Source organism: Phodopus roborovskii, unplaced genomic scaffold, assembly GCF_943737965.1.
Source record: "Phodopus roborovskii unplaced genomic scaffold, PHOROB, whole genome shotgun sequence".
Taxonomy (NCBI): Eukaryota; Metazoa; Chordata; class Mammalia; order Rodentia; family Cricetidae; genus Phodopus; species Phodopus roborovskii.
The window spans coordinates 15,806,027-15,826,350 of record NW_026126408.1 but is presented as its reverse complement, the minus strand read 5'-3'; the positions used below and the strand labels follow the sequence as shown (position 1 = coordinate 15,826,350).

Genomic DNA, 20,324 nt, shown 5'->3' with positions numbered 1-20,324 from the left:
CTGTGGCAGGTAAGTGTGGGGGTGTGACTGGGGACTAGATGCCAGGGACTGATAGAGGTTTCCCAGACTCAGTCTGTGAGGAGGCGAGGGAGAGCCAAAGATCTGAGTAATTCTAACCTCATGTCCCAGGTAGCATGTGAGTTGTGATTGACCAAGCTGATTTCTGAGGTATGCAGTTGTACTTGCTGGTAGTGTGTGTTAGCTTGACACACGCTGGAGTCATCAGAGATGAGGGAGCCCAGGCTGAGGAAATGCCTCTATTCCATCCAGCTGTAAGGCGTTTTCTCAGTTAGAAATGAATGCTAAGGGCCCAGTCCGTGGTGGGTGGGGCCATCCCAGAGCTGGTGGCTCTGGGTTCTATAAGAAGGTAGATTGAGCAAGCCATGGAAAGCAAACCAGTAAGTAGCACCCTCCATGACCTCTGCATAAGCTCCTGCCTCCAGGTTCCTGAAGTGCTTGAGTTCTTGTCCTGATTTCCTTCAGTGATGAGCAGCAATGTAAGCCAAGTAAACCCTTTCCTCCCCTACTTGCTTTTTGATCATGGAGTTCCACTGAAGCAATAGAAACCCCAACTAAGACAGCCATTTTCTAGGAAAAGCTTTACTCAGAGAAAGTGTAGTCCTGATATTTTTCAAAGTCTCTTCTGACGAATGGATCCTATTCACTTTTATTTGTTTATAACCATCTAATAAAACACAGGCTTGTTGGGAGCAGACAGGATGACTGCTATTTGATATAAAGATCTTCAGACCTTATTTATGAAGTTTCCTTGTGTAGTTTCTTTGTGCGTTTATTGCCTGTCTTGTCAGCTACATACACACCCCTTTGACACCTGCTTTCCCAAGATCCATAAAACCCAAAGAACAAAGGAAAGTTTCCTAATTCTTATTTTAAGCACCTATTTAAGAATTAACCTCTATCCCTCAAAGACAAAGTGAATGATGCTGTGGGTACCACACTGAGGCAAAAAGGATGAAAGAGGCTTATAGCCTTTCATTGTCTTTTGTAAGGATTTATCAGAGGACCCTCCTCACTTCATCCTGGAAGGTGCAAGCAGATTTGACATCCAGCAAGGGAGAGCAGGTAAGAACTCCACAGCCCCAATCCCAGCCTTTTGACTTGGACTTCTAATGGGAAATCATAATCTTTGGGGGGAGGATCAAAACTGAGTTTCTCTGTGCAACAACAGCCCTAGCTGTCCTTAAACTAGCACTGCAGACCAGGCTCGCCTCAAACTCACAGAGATCAGCCTGCTCCTATCTCCCAGGTGCTGGGACTAAAGGTGTGTACCACCCGCACCCAGATGGGAAATTATAGTCTTAAGCCAAGTTCATAGACACTTAGCCAGCTATCAGCCTGTAATCTTCCCATTAGTTTCCCCTAACTGGAGAAAAGAAGGACACCTCTGAGGGTCTCTGCCATTTCTGCTCTGAGCACAGTGCCCACCATTCAGAGAATTGATGGTGTTGACAATGAAAGGGGAGACTGAGACAGGAGGGAAGCATATTTAGAAGAGCTCACATCAATACTTGTGGAGAAGGTCAAGGCTACTCATCCATCAAGAGGAAGCAGAGAAAATGCCTGCATGGGCTGGAGAGTTCCCTATATAGAAAGGGGTAGGGAAAACATTAGCAAAGAAAAACACAGGTGCATTTTCTGCATTGTATAAAGTACCATTGCCAATTCTGTTCTGTGATAAATAAATAAATAAAAATAAAACATGAAAAAAATTCTGGATCTCAGCCCTGGAAAACTCTAGGAAAAAAAAAAAACAGGGAGCAAGTTGGACACCTTAATTGCCAAAGCCTAGTTGGTGCTTCCCTGGCTTTCCTCACCAGACCTTGCTCCACCCATGACCCCCAATACCTATATCACCAGCACTAACACTTCCTCTCTATCTCACTTGGAACTGGCTTAGTAAATCCTCACCACAGCATTCCTCCCTCAGAGAGCAAAACTTCAGCATAGCTTGGCTACCCTTAACTCCAAACCCCAAAATTTTAACTGTTCCAAACTCTGAAATGCTGTGAGTACAACACAGAATCACAGGAAGGAAGCTCCATACCTGTGCTCACACAAAAGGTCATGGTCAAAACACAGGTGTGAAAAATAAGCCTTAAATTTACCTCCATTTTGGGTGTATGAGAGAGATATATGTGAAGCATTAAAGGAATTCATATTTAAATGTGGGTCACATTCCCACAATAGTTTATAATGTATGTGAAAATAGTTCAAAATTTAAAATCATTGGAAAATGTTCTGATCTCAAAGATTTCTGATTGATATTCACTCTATTATAGGAAGATTTGCTAACTCTGGTATCCACAACCTGTAAATTCAAGGGGTGTGATTTCTGGTTACAATCAGTTTCCATTATGGCTTTATTCCTTCCCAGGAGACTGCTGGTTCCTGGCAGCACTGGGCTCCCTGACCCAGAACCCAAAGTGTCTGCAGAAGATCCTGATGGGCCAAAGCTATTCACACCAGTATGCTGGCATTTTCCGGTTCCGGGTATGTGCACCACAAGTTCACTCCTTCTATGATGGGGAACTCTTGTGAGTCAGGCCTGGGAGCCTGAACTGGGAGTGACATCCATATGTTAATGACCTTTCCTCTTCCAAAGCATGGTTCTGCCTTTCATGTATGGCCCAGCCACACATAGAGAAGGTGAGGTGAGATGTTTGCATGGAAATAGAAATGGTAGGATCAGGATGCAAAGGAGTCCTTTGGGCATATTCTGAGGGGTATGTGACAAGTAGTGAAAGAACCTAGAACCTAATGGCAGTAACCACCGAGTCCTTGTCTCTTATTCCTGTACCACACCATGATACTAGTGACAGAAGTACTGTAGGAAATTGAGCATCTGGGAAGATATGTTCTGTTTCATTATCCATTCTTCTTTTCTCAAATACTGTGGTAATCCTTGCACATTTCTCCTCCTTGGGAATTTTAAAATAATTTTGTCTAATTAAACAGAAAAGCCATTGTGATGTAGAATGGAACAGTGTGCAATTTATGTATTAATTTGGAAAAATTACATTTTTATTGTTTTAATTATTCCTTTCCAGAAACATGGTATATCTTTCTATTTATTCAGAAGTGGTTTTATGCTTTCCCATAAAATGTTAACAGTTATGTTTTCGTATTGGTGCTATACACTTCTTGATAAATTTATTCTCCAGTATTTTACAACTCTATAGCCAATGTGAAGTTCTTCTGGCTCCCCCCACCACCACCACACCACTTTCCAAGTAGATGTTGCTGAAAAAGAGAAAAATGGCCAGCTATTGCACAGTAAAGTGTCTGGACACCTTGCCAAACTCCCTCTCTAGTCCCCCTTTTTTTAATCTGTGTTTGAATCTGGAATATTTTAATTACCTCATGATGTGATCTTCAAGCAGATGGAGTTGTTTCTTCTCCCTTAAGGCCCCTAGTTGTTATTTTTCTTCTTTTGTCATTGTCATACCCATTGAATCAGAGTGACAAGAGTCAGATTCTTACCTCCTCTTGATTTCAGGAAGGGGTCTCCCTGGTGCTGCCAGCTTCAGTTGGTTAAGGGTTTCATTAGAATCTCTGTGCCTGGGTCATGTTGGAAGTTACTGTCTGCATTATGTTATTTTTTTTAATCATGCTTGAGTTATACTAGTTCTGTAAAGTGAACTATTACATAGTTTGTTATTTGAAATAATTTGCGTAGTGTTTGCTAATCAAACATTCAGCAAAGTAGAAAAAAAGCAAAGAATAATAGACAATAGTTACATTAACTCACTCCACCTCTTTTGAAAATATGACTTCCTGAACTCTACTGGTGTATTCAGCCACTATTAATTGGTTTGCATCACTAGTTTCTCTTGGAGTTATTTTTTTATTTTTATTTTTGAGATAATATAACCACAGTATTTCTCCCTTTCCTTTCCTCCATCCAAACTCTTCCATATATGCCTCTTTGCTCTCTGCCAAACTCATGGCCTCTTTTTTCATTAATTGTTAATATATGCCTGTATGTATATGTACATGCATACATATATACCTAAACATAATCTTCTCCATCCATTTAATGTTACTCACCTGTATGAGAACTGGCTTTCAGGGTACCAGAAGGAGGGAGACAACCAACAATCCTACCTAGCTATGATGCCAATGAACCACAACAAGGACCAGCATAGCACAATAACCCTGCGGGTACTGTAGTGGCTCACAGACCTTGGTAGTAACCAACAACTCTCTAATTGGGCTTATACCTTCTCAATAAGAGGGAAAACATTCCTGGTCCTGGGGACCTACCTAACTAATCAGTGCTAATGAAGTCATTTATCTTGGAGGAGAATCAAAAACCATTACTTTACTAAATCACCACAGTCCCTGACAATAATCTAAAGATTTGTCCTTATACCCACAGATAACTGGAGTTACCTACTAATATTTATGCTTTACCAGGAAGAGTGTTTCTCAATATAATGTCTTAAAGTTGATCCTGAGATTCTCTGATAGTTCATGTATTACCTTGTTATTTGTGAGCCAGAAAGATGGGCCTGATGACCCATGTTCAAGACCCAGGATGTACATGGTAGAAGGATAAAACCAATTCCAGCAGGTAGTCCTCTGACCTCCACATGTGCCTGATAGTAGACACACAGACACACCCTCTGCCATCTGCATTATCCTGTCATGTCCCTTTACCTCAAAACTCCCATTGTCTTATCGTCTTATTTCCATTGTTGTGGAAAAGTCCAGTGTCAGTCAACTTTATATGTAAATGTGCTGTCAAACTTCAAGTCTCTAAGTGGCTGTCTCTCCTTGGAATTCAGAAATTTCTTTAGAGTACATTCAGATGTATACCATTTAAAAATTACTCTTGGGAAATGGAGAGATGGCTCAGCAGTTGACAGAACATACTGCTCTTGCTGAGTTCAGTTCCTAGCATCTACATTGAATGGCTTTAACTGCCCTCAACTCTAGCTCTGAAGGAACTGATATCATCTTCTGGCCTCTATGGACACATGCACACATGTACATGCACACGTGCATGCGTGTGCACACATGCACACACACATACGTAACTTTTAAAATAATTATTCTTGGACTATGGAGATGGCTCTGTCATGGCACTATGCACACACACAGGCATACATACACACATGCCCATCTATACAAATATATACACATAAATACACACATACTCTTTCCTGAAGGTGAATGAGACATTCAGACTAAAGACTAACCTCTTCTGTTGCTAGTTTATATTCTATCATTGCTGGTCCTCTTTTTTTCTTAATCCTGTTCCCCTCTTTACAAATTCCAATACTTCTAACAGGGTCATTAGTGATGTTGGTACTGGTAGTGATCCAAAGGCCACACTAAGGGGCACCAGAGAACATATGGAACTGAACTGAGCACAGGCTCGCCATAGGACTGCTAGCATTGCTGGGCCATGCCTTATATGGTTAGGATAATCAAAGATCCAGTGGAATACACTCTGCCCTTACCCTAAGGTAAACTAGCCAGTCCCATGTGGCAAAATGATACACCTGGTTCCTACAAATTGTCCTTTGATCTACACACAGGCAGAGAGAGAGAGAGAGAGAGAGAGAGAGAGAGAGAGAGAGAGAGAGAAGAGAGAGATAAGAGAGAGAGAGACCAACAAATGTAGTAAAAGCTCCCCAGTATCAACTCCAGTTCTGACTTCCATAGGTCTCTCCATAACACTCTGAACTTGCACTGTTTCTACAAAGGACACAGTACCCAGGCACCTCAGATGCTTTGCCTAGAAGAATTCTTATTTCTATGTCAGGCCCATGACATTGGCAAAATGGCACCTGCATGGTTTTTGAAGTTTAAACACTGTCCATATGTCTGTCCTCTTCACCCAGGAAATAGGACATGGTCACATTCCTGACCATCAGTCAATTTGCTTTATTTTTTTTTCTTTGTATTATGTTATTTATGCCTATGTTTAATGCTTATTTAAATATGCATAATTATAATGAAAGCTCATCATGTTTTACATAATTAATTGTATACATATGCCGTGTGTGTGTGTGTGTGTGTGTGTGTGTGTATGTGTGTGTGTGTGTGTGTGTGTATTCTTGATCTCTAGCAACAGCAATCTTACCTGGTCTTCTCCTTGCATAGAGAAAGCATGTTTGATCAGTCTACATGAGAATGGTTTCTAAGACAAAACTGACCATAATAGTTCCCTTGTCCTAGTGCACTCTTATTTGTCATGACACCATCCTGGTTGCTGAACAAAGCAGCCATTCAATTCCCCAAATCATAATGGCTCAAAACTACTCTGTCCCTCTCACTTTCTCATCTAGTCTCAGTGTTAGCCTCCTAAATAGTTCTTTCCTCTTACCAACATTTGACAGACTGGAAATGGAGTCAAGGGTCTTGCCTAATAACTGTTATTAGATAATAAGAGATAAAACCAAAATTCAGGCATAGTCCTACCAACTGGACGACAGTATTCTCTCTATGTTTACCCAAGTAAGTCCAAAGTTTGAATGGCCTTCTTGTCTACCCTCTGGAGACTGTGATTAGCTTTCCTTGATGGCTCTCAATAGCATTCCTGTTTCCTGAACTTCACTGCCTACACTGCTTACTGGTTGCTTCAAGAGAAACATTCATTCAGTTGTGTCCAAGCCCTGGCTCACTAATGACCATGAAAACATCTTTACCTTGTTTCCACTGACATCTCAGTCTCTAATAGTGTGTCCTCAGGGGGGTGTGACAAACCTGAGACATCGAGCTGTGGAAAAGATGGTGTGGATGAGAGCTTACATCCACCCCACTTTAGCAAACCCACCTGGAGAGGACTTACCTTCACTCAGTTCAGCCCTAAACCAGAGGTCCTACTGCTCCATACAGCCCAATGGAAACCAACAAAGAAACTTAAAAGGCTACCTTTGGAATGACTGTTCCTCATTTGCTGATGTCCCTGGGTGAACCATTTAGAGTTGGATACTTTGAAAGCAGTCTGCTTTGGAGAGGGAACATCTGGCTCATTTGTGCTCTTAGCAGGAAGAGCGCCAGCCAGTTTCATTTCTCTATTATAATAGCAAGGCCAGTGTGACATGAGGACAGAATAGCCAGAGTTAGGCTGTCACTGTTCAGTCCTCCTGAGCCAGCCACATCATTCTGCCTCGAGGCCTTTGCCCATTCTGTCTTCATCATTTGAGGTGCATTTTCAATATGCCTGTCATGCTTCCTTCCTGGAGCCCTCAGCTCCAGGTCAGTTGTCCTGCCCTGCCACAGCCCTGCACCTGCCACTCTTCTTGTAATTTAACATATGTTTCCCCTGCTGCCCTGTGAGTGCAAGAAAGATCTGGACTCTCCTGTGTCTGATCAAAGCTTGCAAAGGATTTGTCAAAATAAGGCTACAGTTAATTGCAAAGTCGAAGTAGACCCTGTACATCCATCTTCCCTGCTTAGATTTCCCTTAGCTAATTGACTTGTAGTCTTGATTGACACCTCATTTTCCCCTCTTGCCATTGGAAATGATGTGCATATGCCCTTTGGGCTATGATACTGCTCTGGATTGAGTTTGTTATTGGGTCGTGGGAGTTAAGTTACAAAAATGTTTTTGCTTATGCCAGAAAGTTATAGAAACTCCCTGATGCTCCAGCTATACTAAGACACATCTTTGTCTTTCTCCCAGTTCTGGCAATGTGGCCAGTGGGTGGAAGTAGTGGTTGATGACCGATTGCCTGTCATAGGCAAGAACTTCCTCTTTGTGCATCCTCGAAGAGGCAACCAGGAATTTTGGCCCTGCCTGATGGAGAAAGCCTATGCCAAGTAAGTGTGGGCCAGTCTCTCTGCCCAGTTTCAGTGCTGGCTCTGGCCTGCCCAATGCCTTGCCCTCACAGATGCTTCCTGCCAGCTGGCTCTGCATCTCACAGTATCTGTTTTGAATTCAAGCAATGTCCTGGGCCACACCTTTGATCCCAGCATTGGGAAGCTGAGGCAGGTGGATCTTTGTAACCAGCTTGGTCTACATTGTGGGGATCATGCCAGCCAAGGCTACATTAGTGAGACCTTGTCTCAAAACAAACAAACAAACACTGCCCATTTGTTTCCACTTGGGTGGAACACTTAAACTGTGGTCCAGGAACTGAGGGTCCCATGTGGATGCTATGAGATCTCATTTGTGGCAGGGAGTGGTAGATGAGCAGGACTTTCTCCTTCTCTTGTGGGTCACACAGAAAGCTTAGGGGCCACCTTGTGGTCCTAACAAGCTCAGAATTTGCATGCACCCCAGCTCACTTGTTTTTCTTAGCCTTTTAGGGTTACTTATTCAACAGATGCCCACTGAACATTTTACCATATGCCAGGCACTGTGTTTGGCACTGCCTCAGACACTTGAGCAGCCTGGCTGAAGTGAATATGTATAATGATATGCATACACACATCTATATAGAGTAAAGCACTGTTCTAAAGACTCTTACAATGCCTGAGAGAGGGTCAGTGTTCCTACAACCAAAAAAGAAAAAATTCAAATTTTAAAAAGTAAGATAGCATTCTTCTATGTTCTCAGACTGCAAAAGTCAAAGCTAGGTAAGGCCAAGAGAATGCCAGTATGTGGGGAATCTAGGAAACAGGCTGATGGACATACCCTGAGATCACCTTCTAAGGACCACTTGACTACTCTTAGATTACTCACAGGCATGTGTCACACCCCTATGAGGGCATTCCTAGAGGGGCTCTAAGGGGACAGGCCTGGGCTGTCCTTGATGGCACTGTGGATTTGGTATGAAGTATGCATGCCAGGATGCATAGCTACCATGGGGTGGGTGTACTCCATGGACAGCCACACAGCAGTCAGAAGCCACATATGCAATCTAAGCCCAGGCTAATCTTTGGAGGGCGGGCTCTAAACAAATGGGGCAAGAAACACTGCACAGAAAAATATGAAGAGTTTATAGACGTTAATATTACAGCCACTGCTGTATGCATTTTTCAAGAACACAGAAGAAAGAAACATTGCAAATTAAGCATCCTTCAATGACTGGAGGGAGGAAGAAACCCAGCAGCCTACCTGACACCAGGTCTCATCTCTGCTGAGGCCACTAACTTCACCTCCCTCAGGATGCTCTGCCTCCTGACTCCTTGTAGCAGAGCTTGACCCCATGGTCTTGCTCCTCTCCCTCCCTCCCTCCCTCCCTCCCTCCCTCCCTCCCTCCCTCCCTCCCTCCCTCCCTCCCTCCCTCCTCCCCCCCCCCTCTCTCTGGCTTTAGTCTGCTCCTTCTACCATATTTTCTGCTTTTTACAAGGCTCCAGTTGCAGAGACTGGCAGTTGAACTAGCCAGGCTTATTCTGGGTCCCCATTGGTCTTCTCAACCGTGGCCAGGGCTCAGTAGCCATCGAGCCCTGTGAGCAAGCACCATGGATGAGAGTGTTTTCCCCAGGAGAACGCCGCATGGGCAGAGACATAGAGAAAATACACTTCTGGGTGGGGAGGGTCATAGCTCACAGGAGGAAGACCATGATATAGTCCACATCCTTGGGAGAGAAAAGGAACAGGAGAAAGGGACACAGGGTTGGAAGACTCCCCATTCACACATGAAGCTGAGCCTCTGAGCTACCTTGAGACAACAGATATAGGCTATGGAATTTCTTGCACACCTACCCAGGACCTCAAGTAGTAGGGCTGCAGCCTGGCTGGATTCACAGTCTAGATGAAGGCTTTCCTCTAGATCTCTTTGTGTTTATTCTTTCTTTTTTTAAAGGCAATTTATGGGGGAAAAAAAAACGGAAGTTATTTCTCCTTTCTTTTGTTGGGAAGAGCTGTGAGTTCGCATTGGAGAAAAAAAGTCTAGATAACCGCCAAGGCTGTTGAACCAGAGCAGGCATTCTGGGAGGTTAATTCACTCCTAAGCTACTTACACAAACATTTCCATTATCTTTCCAGGCTAGATCCCACCGTTATCACTTCTGGGCCTCTTTTTTTTTCCCCTTATGTAAAAAAAGGGTGCCGGGGAGAATTAGAAAGCTTGGGGACAGAAATGATGACTTTGACCCCACTTTATTAACAGCTGACCTAAAGCAATCATTCAGCTTGAAAAGAAATGGGAGAATGGGCCCAAATCCCATATTTCTCCCACCTAAAGAAATCTAGCTGGGGATAAAATGTTTCAAACTATTAAAGCTATTTAAAAGCTTTTCTCCCACCCACCCAAAGAGAAGAGTTGCGGAATGCAAGAGTGAATGCCAGCAACTCAGAGCCTCCCTCCTGTGAGGGATGAGAAAACTAGGGCTCCAAGGGGACACATCCCATGCCCAAGGTCAGAATGGTCAAGACCAAGCTGGGACCAAGAGCTGAGCCCCCAGCTTCTTTCTATGGTGTTCTTGATATTTTTAGTTGCCCAGAAAGAGATCCATCTTGTTTGTTGCCTGACAAAGGGACCCACACACAAATATGGAAAGCATAGCTGTCTGTGGCAGAGGCTACTGCCCCTTGGAGAGCACAGAAACAGCCCAGTGGACATGTGGACCACCAGTTCTGGGGAGTCTGGGGAGTCTGGAAGTAAATTATTCAGATAGGTCAAGTGTCAGGCAGAGCAATCTGTGTTTAGAGATTGAAGAGATGGGGACAAGATCTGGCAGGCTGCACATCGGCCATTTCAGTGTCTCTGTGTGTCAGAAACTGCAGCATCTCAGCCTCCTGTTGGGCTCAAGTTTAGACATCTGGAGTCGTCTATTTTGTCAGAGCATGGAGATAGTCATTTCCTCAAGACAGGGCTCAAGCAGAGAGATCCAGACAGGCTTGCTCTGAATTCTCTCTCTCTCTCTCTCTCTCTCTCTCTCTTTCTCTCTTTCCATCCCTCCCTCATTTTTTCTGTCAGCAATTGGGGCTAAGAATAATTGCCATGTTCCTGGAGCATCAGCGGGATCCACAATCCTTCATCTTAATGTAAAGAAAACCAACTCTTTGTCAAAACACCTAACTGCTACTGGAACAGGCTCTGTAGGCACAGAGGACAGACACAGAGAGAAAGTTCTGGAAGACATGAGAAGTGCTGACTGTTGCAGAGTAAACAGGGAGCCCTTCCATTGTGTGTGGTTATCTCTGTTTTGACAGCAGAATAATGTGGGTACCAGACGTCAGGTGAAGCCCAGGGCCATCCAGATGGGATATATTAGAGAAGAGGAGTGGTTGCTTTACCAGAACAACCACCTTCACGGGTCCTGCTTAGAGTTGGGAGGGACCCTTGGCTCAGGTACAAAAGACTGGTTCAGTGAAGTACTAATGGACTTTGGAGTGATCCTTGTTAAGTTAGTTGTCCTCAGTAAAGACCTATGACACCAAGAGTCAACCCTGATCATAACCCTGATCAAAGGGAACCTGTGTCACTGACTGAGCAAATACTGTGGAGATAAAGAATTTAAAGCTGATCTGATCTTGAGGTTATAGTGAGGTGGGAGGGGGGAGATAAGATCAGCACTCATTTTAAACAATGTGGGTAAATGTCACAAGTGACCCTGTCAATTTGCCCTTTTGGTCTGTGGATCCTTAGGTTTCTGTAATAAGGGGTTTTCCTTAGCAAACTTGGCATGTGTGCCTGAGACACAGTTGCTGTTTAACACACATTTGCTAATGTGATTTGGCTGGAATTGTATGTGGTTCTAAGAGGAGCATGACCAAGGTAGAAATAGGAGTATCTGTGGGCCCCAGCATGACCTAGTCCACCCTGTTGTGTCTAATAAAATTCCAAAAAACAAAATGGCAAAAGGTCATCTTCAAGGTCAAATACCTTGATAAAGGTGAGAGTGGACCCAGGCTGAGACTCCCAAAGAGTCGTGGTAGGGGCTCTGACCCTCACCAGTGAAAGGATCTGCATCTGCTTGCCGGTAGGGGACAGATGCACAGGGATCTATCAGGGACAGAGGGGAGGGCAGCTCCTATACCCAGGAGACTATCCTCAGATCTCCAGCTCCACCCTTCATACCCTACTATGGCTATAGTTTAGGAACCCACAGTTCACCCCACTGAGAGTCTGACCCAATGACTCCAGCTTTATTGATACCACTGTTACTGTTCCAATGTCCTTTCTCCCTGAGACCACAGGCTTCCTCTAGCCCTATTGTCTACTCTCTAGGTCCACCGTGCTTAACTGCAGCAGTTCTCAACCTGTGGGTTGAAACCCCTTGGGGGGGTTGTCAAATGGCCCTTCTACAGGAGGCACATACCAGAGACCCTGCATATCAGATATTTACATTACAATTCATAACAGTAGCAAGGTTATAGTTGTAAAGCAGCAATGATTTCTGGTTGGGAGTCACCACAACACAGGGAACTATATTAAAGTGCCATAGCATTGGGAAGGTTGAGAACTGCTGTTCTACTGGCTCTGGGAACCTCTCCGACTTGATTTTCCCTCCCTGAGATATCTCCAGCACTCTCTTTACCCACATGAACCTTAACTCAGAGTTGAGGACCCTAGGCTGGGACCAGTCTGGCTTCTATCTCCCGTAGTTACTTACTTGTAGAAGTAGATACCCCACCAGGTCAGAAAGCTTGATTTGTGATCATTGACAACCCTTTCTAAAGAGATTATGTCTTGATGCCAAGCTCTGGTGTGGAAGACAGAATGACCTAGAGCAGGGAGAAGGAGACACACAGATGCTGGCCATGGCCAGAGGCTTTCCCTGTTCTGCCCACATTCACTTACCTCAGTGAGGCAAATACATATGTCTTCTCTTCCAACATGCAAAGGGACCCTGAGAAAGCTCAGTGTCCTTCCAGGCATTGAAAGCTTACAAGGGGAGCCAAGGGCAGAACCTTGATAATGTGTGATGGGTTTTTGAAACAGGCCTCTAGAGGCTAAGTCAAATCCTGCCATCATATAGCCAGGAAGTGATGAGCAGGGTTCAAACACAGATCTGAAGCAAAATCAGAAGGCAAAGCTGAGACGAGGCCAGAGATATTTTGAGGTGTGAGCACAGAAATGGAAGGTCAAAGGCTGAGGGGGTGCGAGAGGCGTCTAGAGAGCAGGTACGAGGGTATGTAATGTATGGCCAGACTCATCTCTACCTAGGCCACCTTCACTAAAGCCTTTCAGCCTCTTCATTTCTGGGGTAGCATTATACTCAAGGGTCTGGGTCAGTTTTCCAAGAGTGAAAACAAAGGCTTTTCATTGCTGGGCTGAACTTGGGGATGTTGATTGTGAGCTCTTTGGGGGTGGGGAGGAGGCCACCCTAGGTACATCTTTGAGCATGTACCTAGGGTGGCCCTACATATGTTAGGGCTTACTGTGTCTTCAGACCAAGGAAATGACAACAAAAATTCTCATCAAAATAGCATTCAGTGTTTTCTAGGGGCTGGCTCACCCTGGCTTTCCCTCCTAGGGACATGCATAGGGTTGATGGGAAATCTCCTGCTTCAGGGCTAACCTGACCTCCTCCTCCCAGGCTGCTTGGCTCCTATTCCCAGATACACTATGGCTACCTTCCTGATGCCCTGGTGGACCTCACGGGAGGAGTGGTCACCATCATTAACCTGCACTCCTCCCCCTCTGAGATACTGATGGCAGTGAAGACCGCAGTCAAGGCAGGCTCAATGGTGGCCTGCGCCACCCCAAAAGGGGTGAGTAGCTGGGGGCTTCCTTGGTAAAGACATTTTTCTTCACCTGGGAGTGTGCACCCAGTGTCCTTAGCTTGGGAGGAGACAGGGATTCCAAAATCATATCCTTGAGAAGGAAATGAGCTCAGAGAGATTAAGTGAAGTCTCAGGGTCACACAGCTAGAGGGTGCTGTGCACAATGAGAATGCAGTGGACCCCCAAATCCTCATATACTGCTTCCTTATGACCAAGAGCAGCATGCGGACCAGGGTGACAGGAAGGTTTCTGAGGTGTCAGAAAAGGCAACTATAGCTATGGGTAGATTCCTTGTGTTTTCTTTATATTTATAAAAAGTCATAGTTCTCAGCAGTCATAAGCTGGCAGGTCTCATGGTTTGCATGCTCTCCAAATAATTTGAGTCTATTCTAAGATCCCGGGTCCCTGTCTATAGGGCACTTCCTGTAGTCTTAAACATTGGCCAAGCCACACTGTCCCTTCCGGGAAGCAGGGGTGTTGTCTGGGATGGGAGACCCTGCTGACACATGTTATGCTGTGTCTTGCTCATGACAAATGGTAAGTGGAGGAGGCAGCCTATGTCCTCAGAGTCCTGTGATTTCAGTGAGTGGGGTAGGTAGCTCCTGGGCATGAAACACTCCTGGAAAGGCTTTTACACACACACACACACACACACACACACACACACACACACACACACACACACACACTTCCTGCTGGGGGCAGGGATAGTTCATTAACTTAGCTACTACCTGAATATATATTTCTGTGTTTCCAAAGAACTCTGTCTGCCCTTCTCTTCTGCAGCTGACAGACGAGTCTGAGGTGATGGAGAATGGACTGGTGAGCCAGCATGCCTACACAGTGACTGGAGCTGAGCAGGTAAGGCTGAACTACTACCCTGCCATCTGTCTCCTAGGGCCCTTTAAACAAGAGCCGGAGTTAGATAACAGCAGCAAAACTCAATAGCTGACAGGCGCATTTCTGTCTCCCACCCTCCCATAACTTCCACCTCTAGCAGTCTCAATTCATATCTAAAGTTATGGGGCTTAGGGCCCTTCTCCCCCATAACCCTTCTCCCCACCCACCCACCCTGTCTTTGTTCTCTGTGGAGCAATAACAGAAGTGGGCATCTAGTTAGATAGGGGATTTACTCTGAAGGGAGCTAGAATGAATCAATCACCTAGTTGACTCTGAAGAACACTTCACTCTGAAATTTATTTCATTTGTCACACACACACACTAAACTGATAGAGCGAAGGCCCTCTAAACTACACATACTTAAAGAATATAATAGCATTTACTTTTCTCTCAGATAAGCAGATGATCCTGGGTCAGTGGGTGTCTTAATCATTGTTCCATTGCTGTGAAGAGATACCCTGACCAAAGTAACTCTTATAATGAGTTAACTGGGGCTGGCTTATAGATTTAGACCATAATCACTATGGTGGGAAGCAGGCAGGCATGGTGCTAGAGCAGTAACTGAGAGTTTCACATCATGATCCACAGGAGAGAGTCTCTCTCTGTCTTACTCTCTCTCTCTCTCTCTCCCCCCACACACACACACAGAGTATATGTGTGTGTGTGTCAGAGAGAGTGTATGTATGTGTGTGTGTGTGTAAGAGAGAGAGAGAGAGAGAGAGAGAGAGAGAGAGTGTGTGTGTGTGTGTGTGTGTGTGTGTGTGTATGAGAGAGAGAGAGAACACCTGGGCCTGGTGTAGGCTTTTGTAATTTCAAAGCCCATCCTCAGATGCACACTTCCTACAACAAGGCCACTCCTCCTAATCCTTCCCAAACAGTTCCAATAACTGTGGACCAATCATTCAAATATATTAGCCTGTGGAGGCCATTCTCCTTCAAACCACCACAGTGGGTAACTCTGACATCCAGAGCATGGGATTCTACCTGTGAATTCAAGACACGTGGTACCCTTGTCTTCTAGCTTGGGGAAAGAAAGAGACCAGGAGCCACCCTTTGCTCCCCATAGTGGACAAGAATGTGAAGAAATCTACCCACTCCTGCAGCCCATTAGCCTGCATTTAATCCCCCAGACCTACTGTGACCCAACAGATGCTGGGAAGTTCACTTTGTGGCTCCTTCTATCTGCTCAGGTACAACTTGACTCCACAAAGGGGAGGGCAGTCTATGGAACTGACTCCAGATAAGTGAAAATGTGTGTGGTTGCTGCATAAAGTATGATCCATCTAGAAAACACTATGGAAATCCAGCTGGTCTGAAATGAAGATGATAAGAGCTGATGGGGAAGGATCTCTCTGACAGACACAGAGATGTGACTTTGTGACATAGCTGCCTGGCACCTAGCCTGTATGTTTGCATCTGCAATCATCAAACAGCTGCATAGTAGAAGCATTTCCTGACCTCCCAAGGGTTTTCCACAGCACTCTTTGTCACTGCCCGTCCCTACTCTTGAATCCAAACATGGCTTCTCTACCTTAAGAGACAGAGTTCCAAACCTCAGGACAGATCTCTTACAGGTACCTGTAAACTAAGGAATGTGGAGTGCCAAATGCCCTCTGTAGCCTTCTCAACTTGTCTTGACGCTTTTGTGCAAATCTGTCTCTCCCATCCACCAACTTAAAGCCAGTTATCCCATTGTTTCAAGCCCTAGTTCATAGCATGGGGAATCTTATTCTGTCCCCTGCCTGCCTCCAAAATGATAAATTAGCATCAATATATTTGAAGACAGTAGGTATCTAATAAATGTTTCTCGAATGGATAGATGCAATTGCATGCATGCATGAATGCATTTGGCCTTGGCCTGAGAAAATGACACTACTATTCCCCTATCACAGAATATGAGAGCAGCTTAGAAGGAATTTCTATGAGCAAGGTCATGGTAGCTGCAAACTCCAGTCCTCAGAGCTGTGCATCAGACCCTCTGTTCTATTCTCCCAACCTCTTCCATGAATAGTCAATACTGTCATCACACTGGCCATGTGTAGACACTCCATTTCCTATGGCTCCATTATTCCAGATGTGGACAAGTCTCTGGACTGCCAATAGAGTTTATCTCATGTGGCAACTGTTATCACTTAACTATGCTGTCTGGGTCTCTAGGTAGACAAGACTTTGATATTGCTTACAGAATTGGATAAAGAGAGCTGTAATCAGTTGGTTATATCTGTGGTGAGCATGGGATGAGAGAGTGGTCTGACCTGGGATGACAGGTGATCAAAAGGATGTGGCCTTTATGATCCTGCCCTGCAGTTCTGAGCAGGTGTCACATTGCAGAATATACCTCCAGGAGCTGTTCTGTGAAAATGAATACATTTGGAGAATACTTCTCACCATTCCTGCCTCTTGGAGATGCAATGTACATTGACAGTTTAAAGGCTCTGAGAGTACCTTCTTTAGAGCTATTTGGTTTTAATCAACCATTAACAATGAAACCACTTTTCCTGGAGTAGAGCTATTAATAGTCAATGGAAGCTGCTATTTAGAACAGATTACCTGGGCTACCCTTTGCCCAGTGACACCTTTGCTAAGAAGGTTGACCAAGGTCAAGAGGATTGTTGAAGCACTGAAGCCATGAGCCACCCCATTCTTTTCCCTATCCATGGCCTTAGCTTTGATTGTGACCTCTACACCCCTGGCCACAGCCTACATAGCTACCAACTGGGCAGGGTCATAAAGGACACAAGGGCTCAGGGATTTGACCCACTTTGTGGGTGACTTCCTCCCCCTCCAGAACGAGAAGGCTATAATTCTGAGCTACAAGTGCTAAGATTAAAGCAGCCTGTAAATGTAGTATGCTTTTTAATCTGCTCATCCTCCCTCCAGGCAGGACACAGGCAGGAAGATAAATGAAACTGGCATTTTTTATTATGCACCTTGCTCTGCTGGCAACTCCCCTGGGCCAAGGGGTGAGTGTTTATCTGCATGCCTCATTTAGCCCTGCTCTCAGCCCTTCTGAATCACTGGCTACTTCTCCTCCCTATGCCCAACTGAGTCCCCTATTCCACTGGGCACCGAAGGGGGTGCTCATTAAGCTCTGTGGCACACAGGGTGACCCTGCCTTGTGGGTACCAGCAGATGCTGGCAGCTGAGGGGAGACTTAGAGCAGGTGAGAGAAGATGAGAGCCCGGGCTTGTGCCAGGAGCCTCTGCCCTTTGGAGGATCAGCAAACTTCCAGTACACGCTGCTCAGAAACAGGGCAGACCTGGAAAGAAAAATAATGACCTTTCTCCAAGCCAAGGTCCAGTCCTTGTACCACACTGCTCTTCAGAGCATACCTATGAGAGATCACATGGGCCTCAGCATGGAGACTGGATTACATCAGAGGGCAATGTCACAGCCACATCAAGGAGTCTTTTATCCGTATCTAATTCCAAAATTTAAAGCTAGGCCTAGGGGACTGACAGCAACTAGGACAGGAATTCTCGCTCTGCCTGCCACTTGCCTACTCAATGGTCTTGGGAAAGTTTATTTATTCTAATTCTGTTTCTTTTGCTCTGCAAGACAAGGATTGTAGAACTACCCACCCCAGAGAACTGAGAGTAACTTAGCTGGAACCTCAGCACAATCTTTCATTGTCCAGTGAGAGGCTGTTGAGTTCCTCAGCCTCCTCTGCTGTAGAGTCAATGGGCAACCCCCCCCCCCTTCCCTAAGCTTTCCATCTTCATAGACAACATTAGCATAGATCAATAGCCCAGCTACAACTCAATCATGCTTCAGCATTCTCTCTCCAGGCTGAGGGCTCCTTGCTCCTAGAAGTGTGGGCTGGATGGCTTGTTGTTATCTGATGTAACATCCCTCAGCCCTCACCCACTAACCAATGCAAGAGCACAAGTGAAACCCTGCATGTTGGAGGTGGGGTGAAGATAAAGGGTATAGCAGGAGTTTCTTTTCCAGCCAGGTCCTACAGCTGATTAGCCCCAAATAAGCACACAGAGACATATTAATTATAAACTGTTTGGCCAAAGGCTCAGGCTTCTTTTTGGCTAGCTCTCTCTTAATTATTAACCCATCCCTATTAATCTAAATATTTCCGCATGGTCTTATTTTACTGGAGAAGGGTCCAGACCTGTTACTCCTTCCTCGGCCACATGGTGTCTCCTTGCATCTTCTCTCCACTTCTCCCCAGAATTCTCCTCATCTGGCAAGCCTACCCACACCTTCTACCTGGCTACTGGCCAATCAGTGCTCTACTCATCAACCAATAAGAGAAACATACATACAGAAGGGCATTCACCCATCAGAAGGGAGGTTCAGTCAGGCTATTAGAAGCCACCTTCTCATAGACTGTTCAGGAGAAAGATGGGGAATGAGGAAGACTAGCCTAGGCTATCCCAGCTCCAAGGATATCCCTATCTTGGTCACACCAGCCTTCTCACTCACAAGAAAACTATACTGCAGCCCCTGGCATGCTGCTGGCATGGGATTAGGAGACAGGGGGCCACAAAGCTATCTCCCTACAGCTGAATGCAGCAGCCCATGCTTGGTGTCTGCAGTTAAACCTGAGTTCAGCAGCTCCAGGAGACAACATCCAACATGATGGAGCTATCCATGTACCTGCTGGGGGCCGAGCAAAACAAGGGTCATTTTCATCCCCCTCCTCTCTCCCTCTCTCATTCTAGCTCCATGCAAGCCGCAAGAGAGACATTGATTTTTTTTTTCTTCTTCTTTTCATTTTTCTCCTGGCTGTAGCCAAATGAGGTCAAAAGTTAAAGTAGTCCTGGGAGGTAAAAAAGAGAGCTGAGTTCATACTTCAGCTCTCTGCTGACTTTTGCCAGAAAACCCTGACTGTTGCTTTTTCTGTTCCTCCTTACAGATTCGGTACCAGAAGGGCTGGGAAGAAATCATCCGCCTTTGGAACCCCTGGGGCAACACAGAATGGAAAGGGCGCTGGAGAGATGGGTATGAATGCTGGAAACATGGGCAGGTGGGGGGTTCTTTGCTGAGCACCTGGGAAGTCTCTAGCTAGCCCACTGTAGTCTTCACTTTGGGCCTGGCCAGTTCATCACTGGTTATGGATGTGAATGTACTTATACTCACAGGAATCATTTTCCAGGCATTCATTAGATACATATATGTGCATGTTACAAAACATACACTGGGTTAGGTAGATGCTATGATACATATACAAATGGGAAGACCCAAAGCCTGTCTCCCAAAAGGCTCTGAGATCTCATATACCCAAGATTAGCAAAGAGGGTAAAGAGGTGGGATGTAGCCAAGCTTCCCCCCTGGGAAAAGACAGGTGGGGAATAAAGGCATCCATCCTGGAAGGGATTCTTTGGAGTCAGATGCTGATTATGCCACAGGATCAGAGTGAAGTAGGCTCATGCCAGGTAGAGCTGAGGAAATGAGACAGTGATCTGGTGATCTCTTTATTGAGAAGATTCAGATGCTTACCCCTGACACTTGACCCAGACTCAGTGTACCTACATGGCTGTAGTGCACTTTGCTCATGATGGAAGTTGCTGAGTAGCTATGTCTCCAACACCCTGTTGAACATCTGGGTACCCAGCATCTTCATCCAGGTGCTAGGACGGTCATTCTCAGCTGCCATAGTCTGATTTTCAGTACCCTACTGCCTGTTGTGAACAACTAGTTTCCACATGTGAGAGAGAACATTCAATATTTGTCTTTTGTCCCTTCCATTGTTTTCTCTTCCTCCCACCTCAGTCCCTGGTGCCTTGGTGACTGAAAGGGAGAAGATGAGAAGACAGAGAGGCAGCAATACTTTATTTGCTCCTCTTGGTGGCCAGTGGGGATGGGTCTGTCACAT

General features: G+C 45.3%; 1 protein-coding gene across 1 annotated transcript in view; it reads left to right on the top strand.

Annotated features, from left to right (window-relative positions):
- LOC127220124 (calpain-13-like) overlaps positions 1-20,324 on the top strand; it is a 67,477-nt gene that overhangs the window by 10,527 nt on the left and 36,626 nt on the right. The window contains exons 2-7 of the mRNA XM_051181848.1: positions 1,011-1,083; positions 2,396-2,511; positions 7,658-7,794; positions 13,408-13,582; positions 14,381-14,455; positions 19,365-19,450. Of these exons, the coding sequence (XP_051037805.1) occupies positions 1,011-1,083; positions 2,396-2,511; positions 7,658-7,794; positions 13,408-13,582; positions 14,381-14,455; positions 19,365-19,450 (662 nt within the window). The remainder of the gene's footprint in view (positions 1-1,010; positions 1,084-2,395; positions 2,512-7,657; positions 7,795-13,407; positions 13,583-14,380; positions 14,456-19,364; positions 19,451-20,324) is intronic.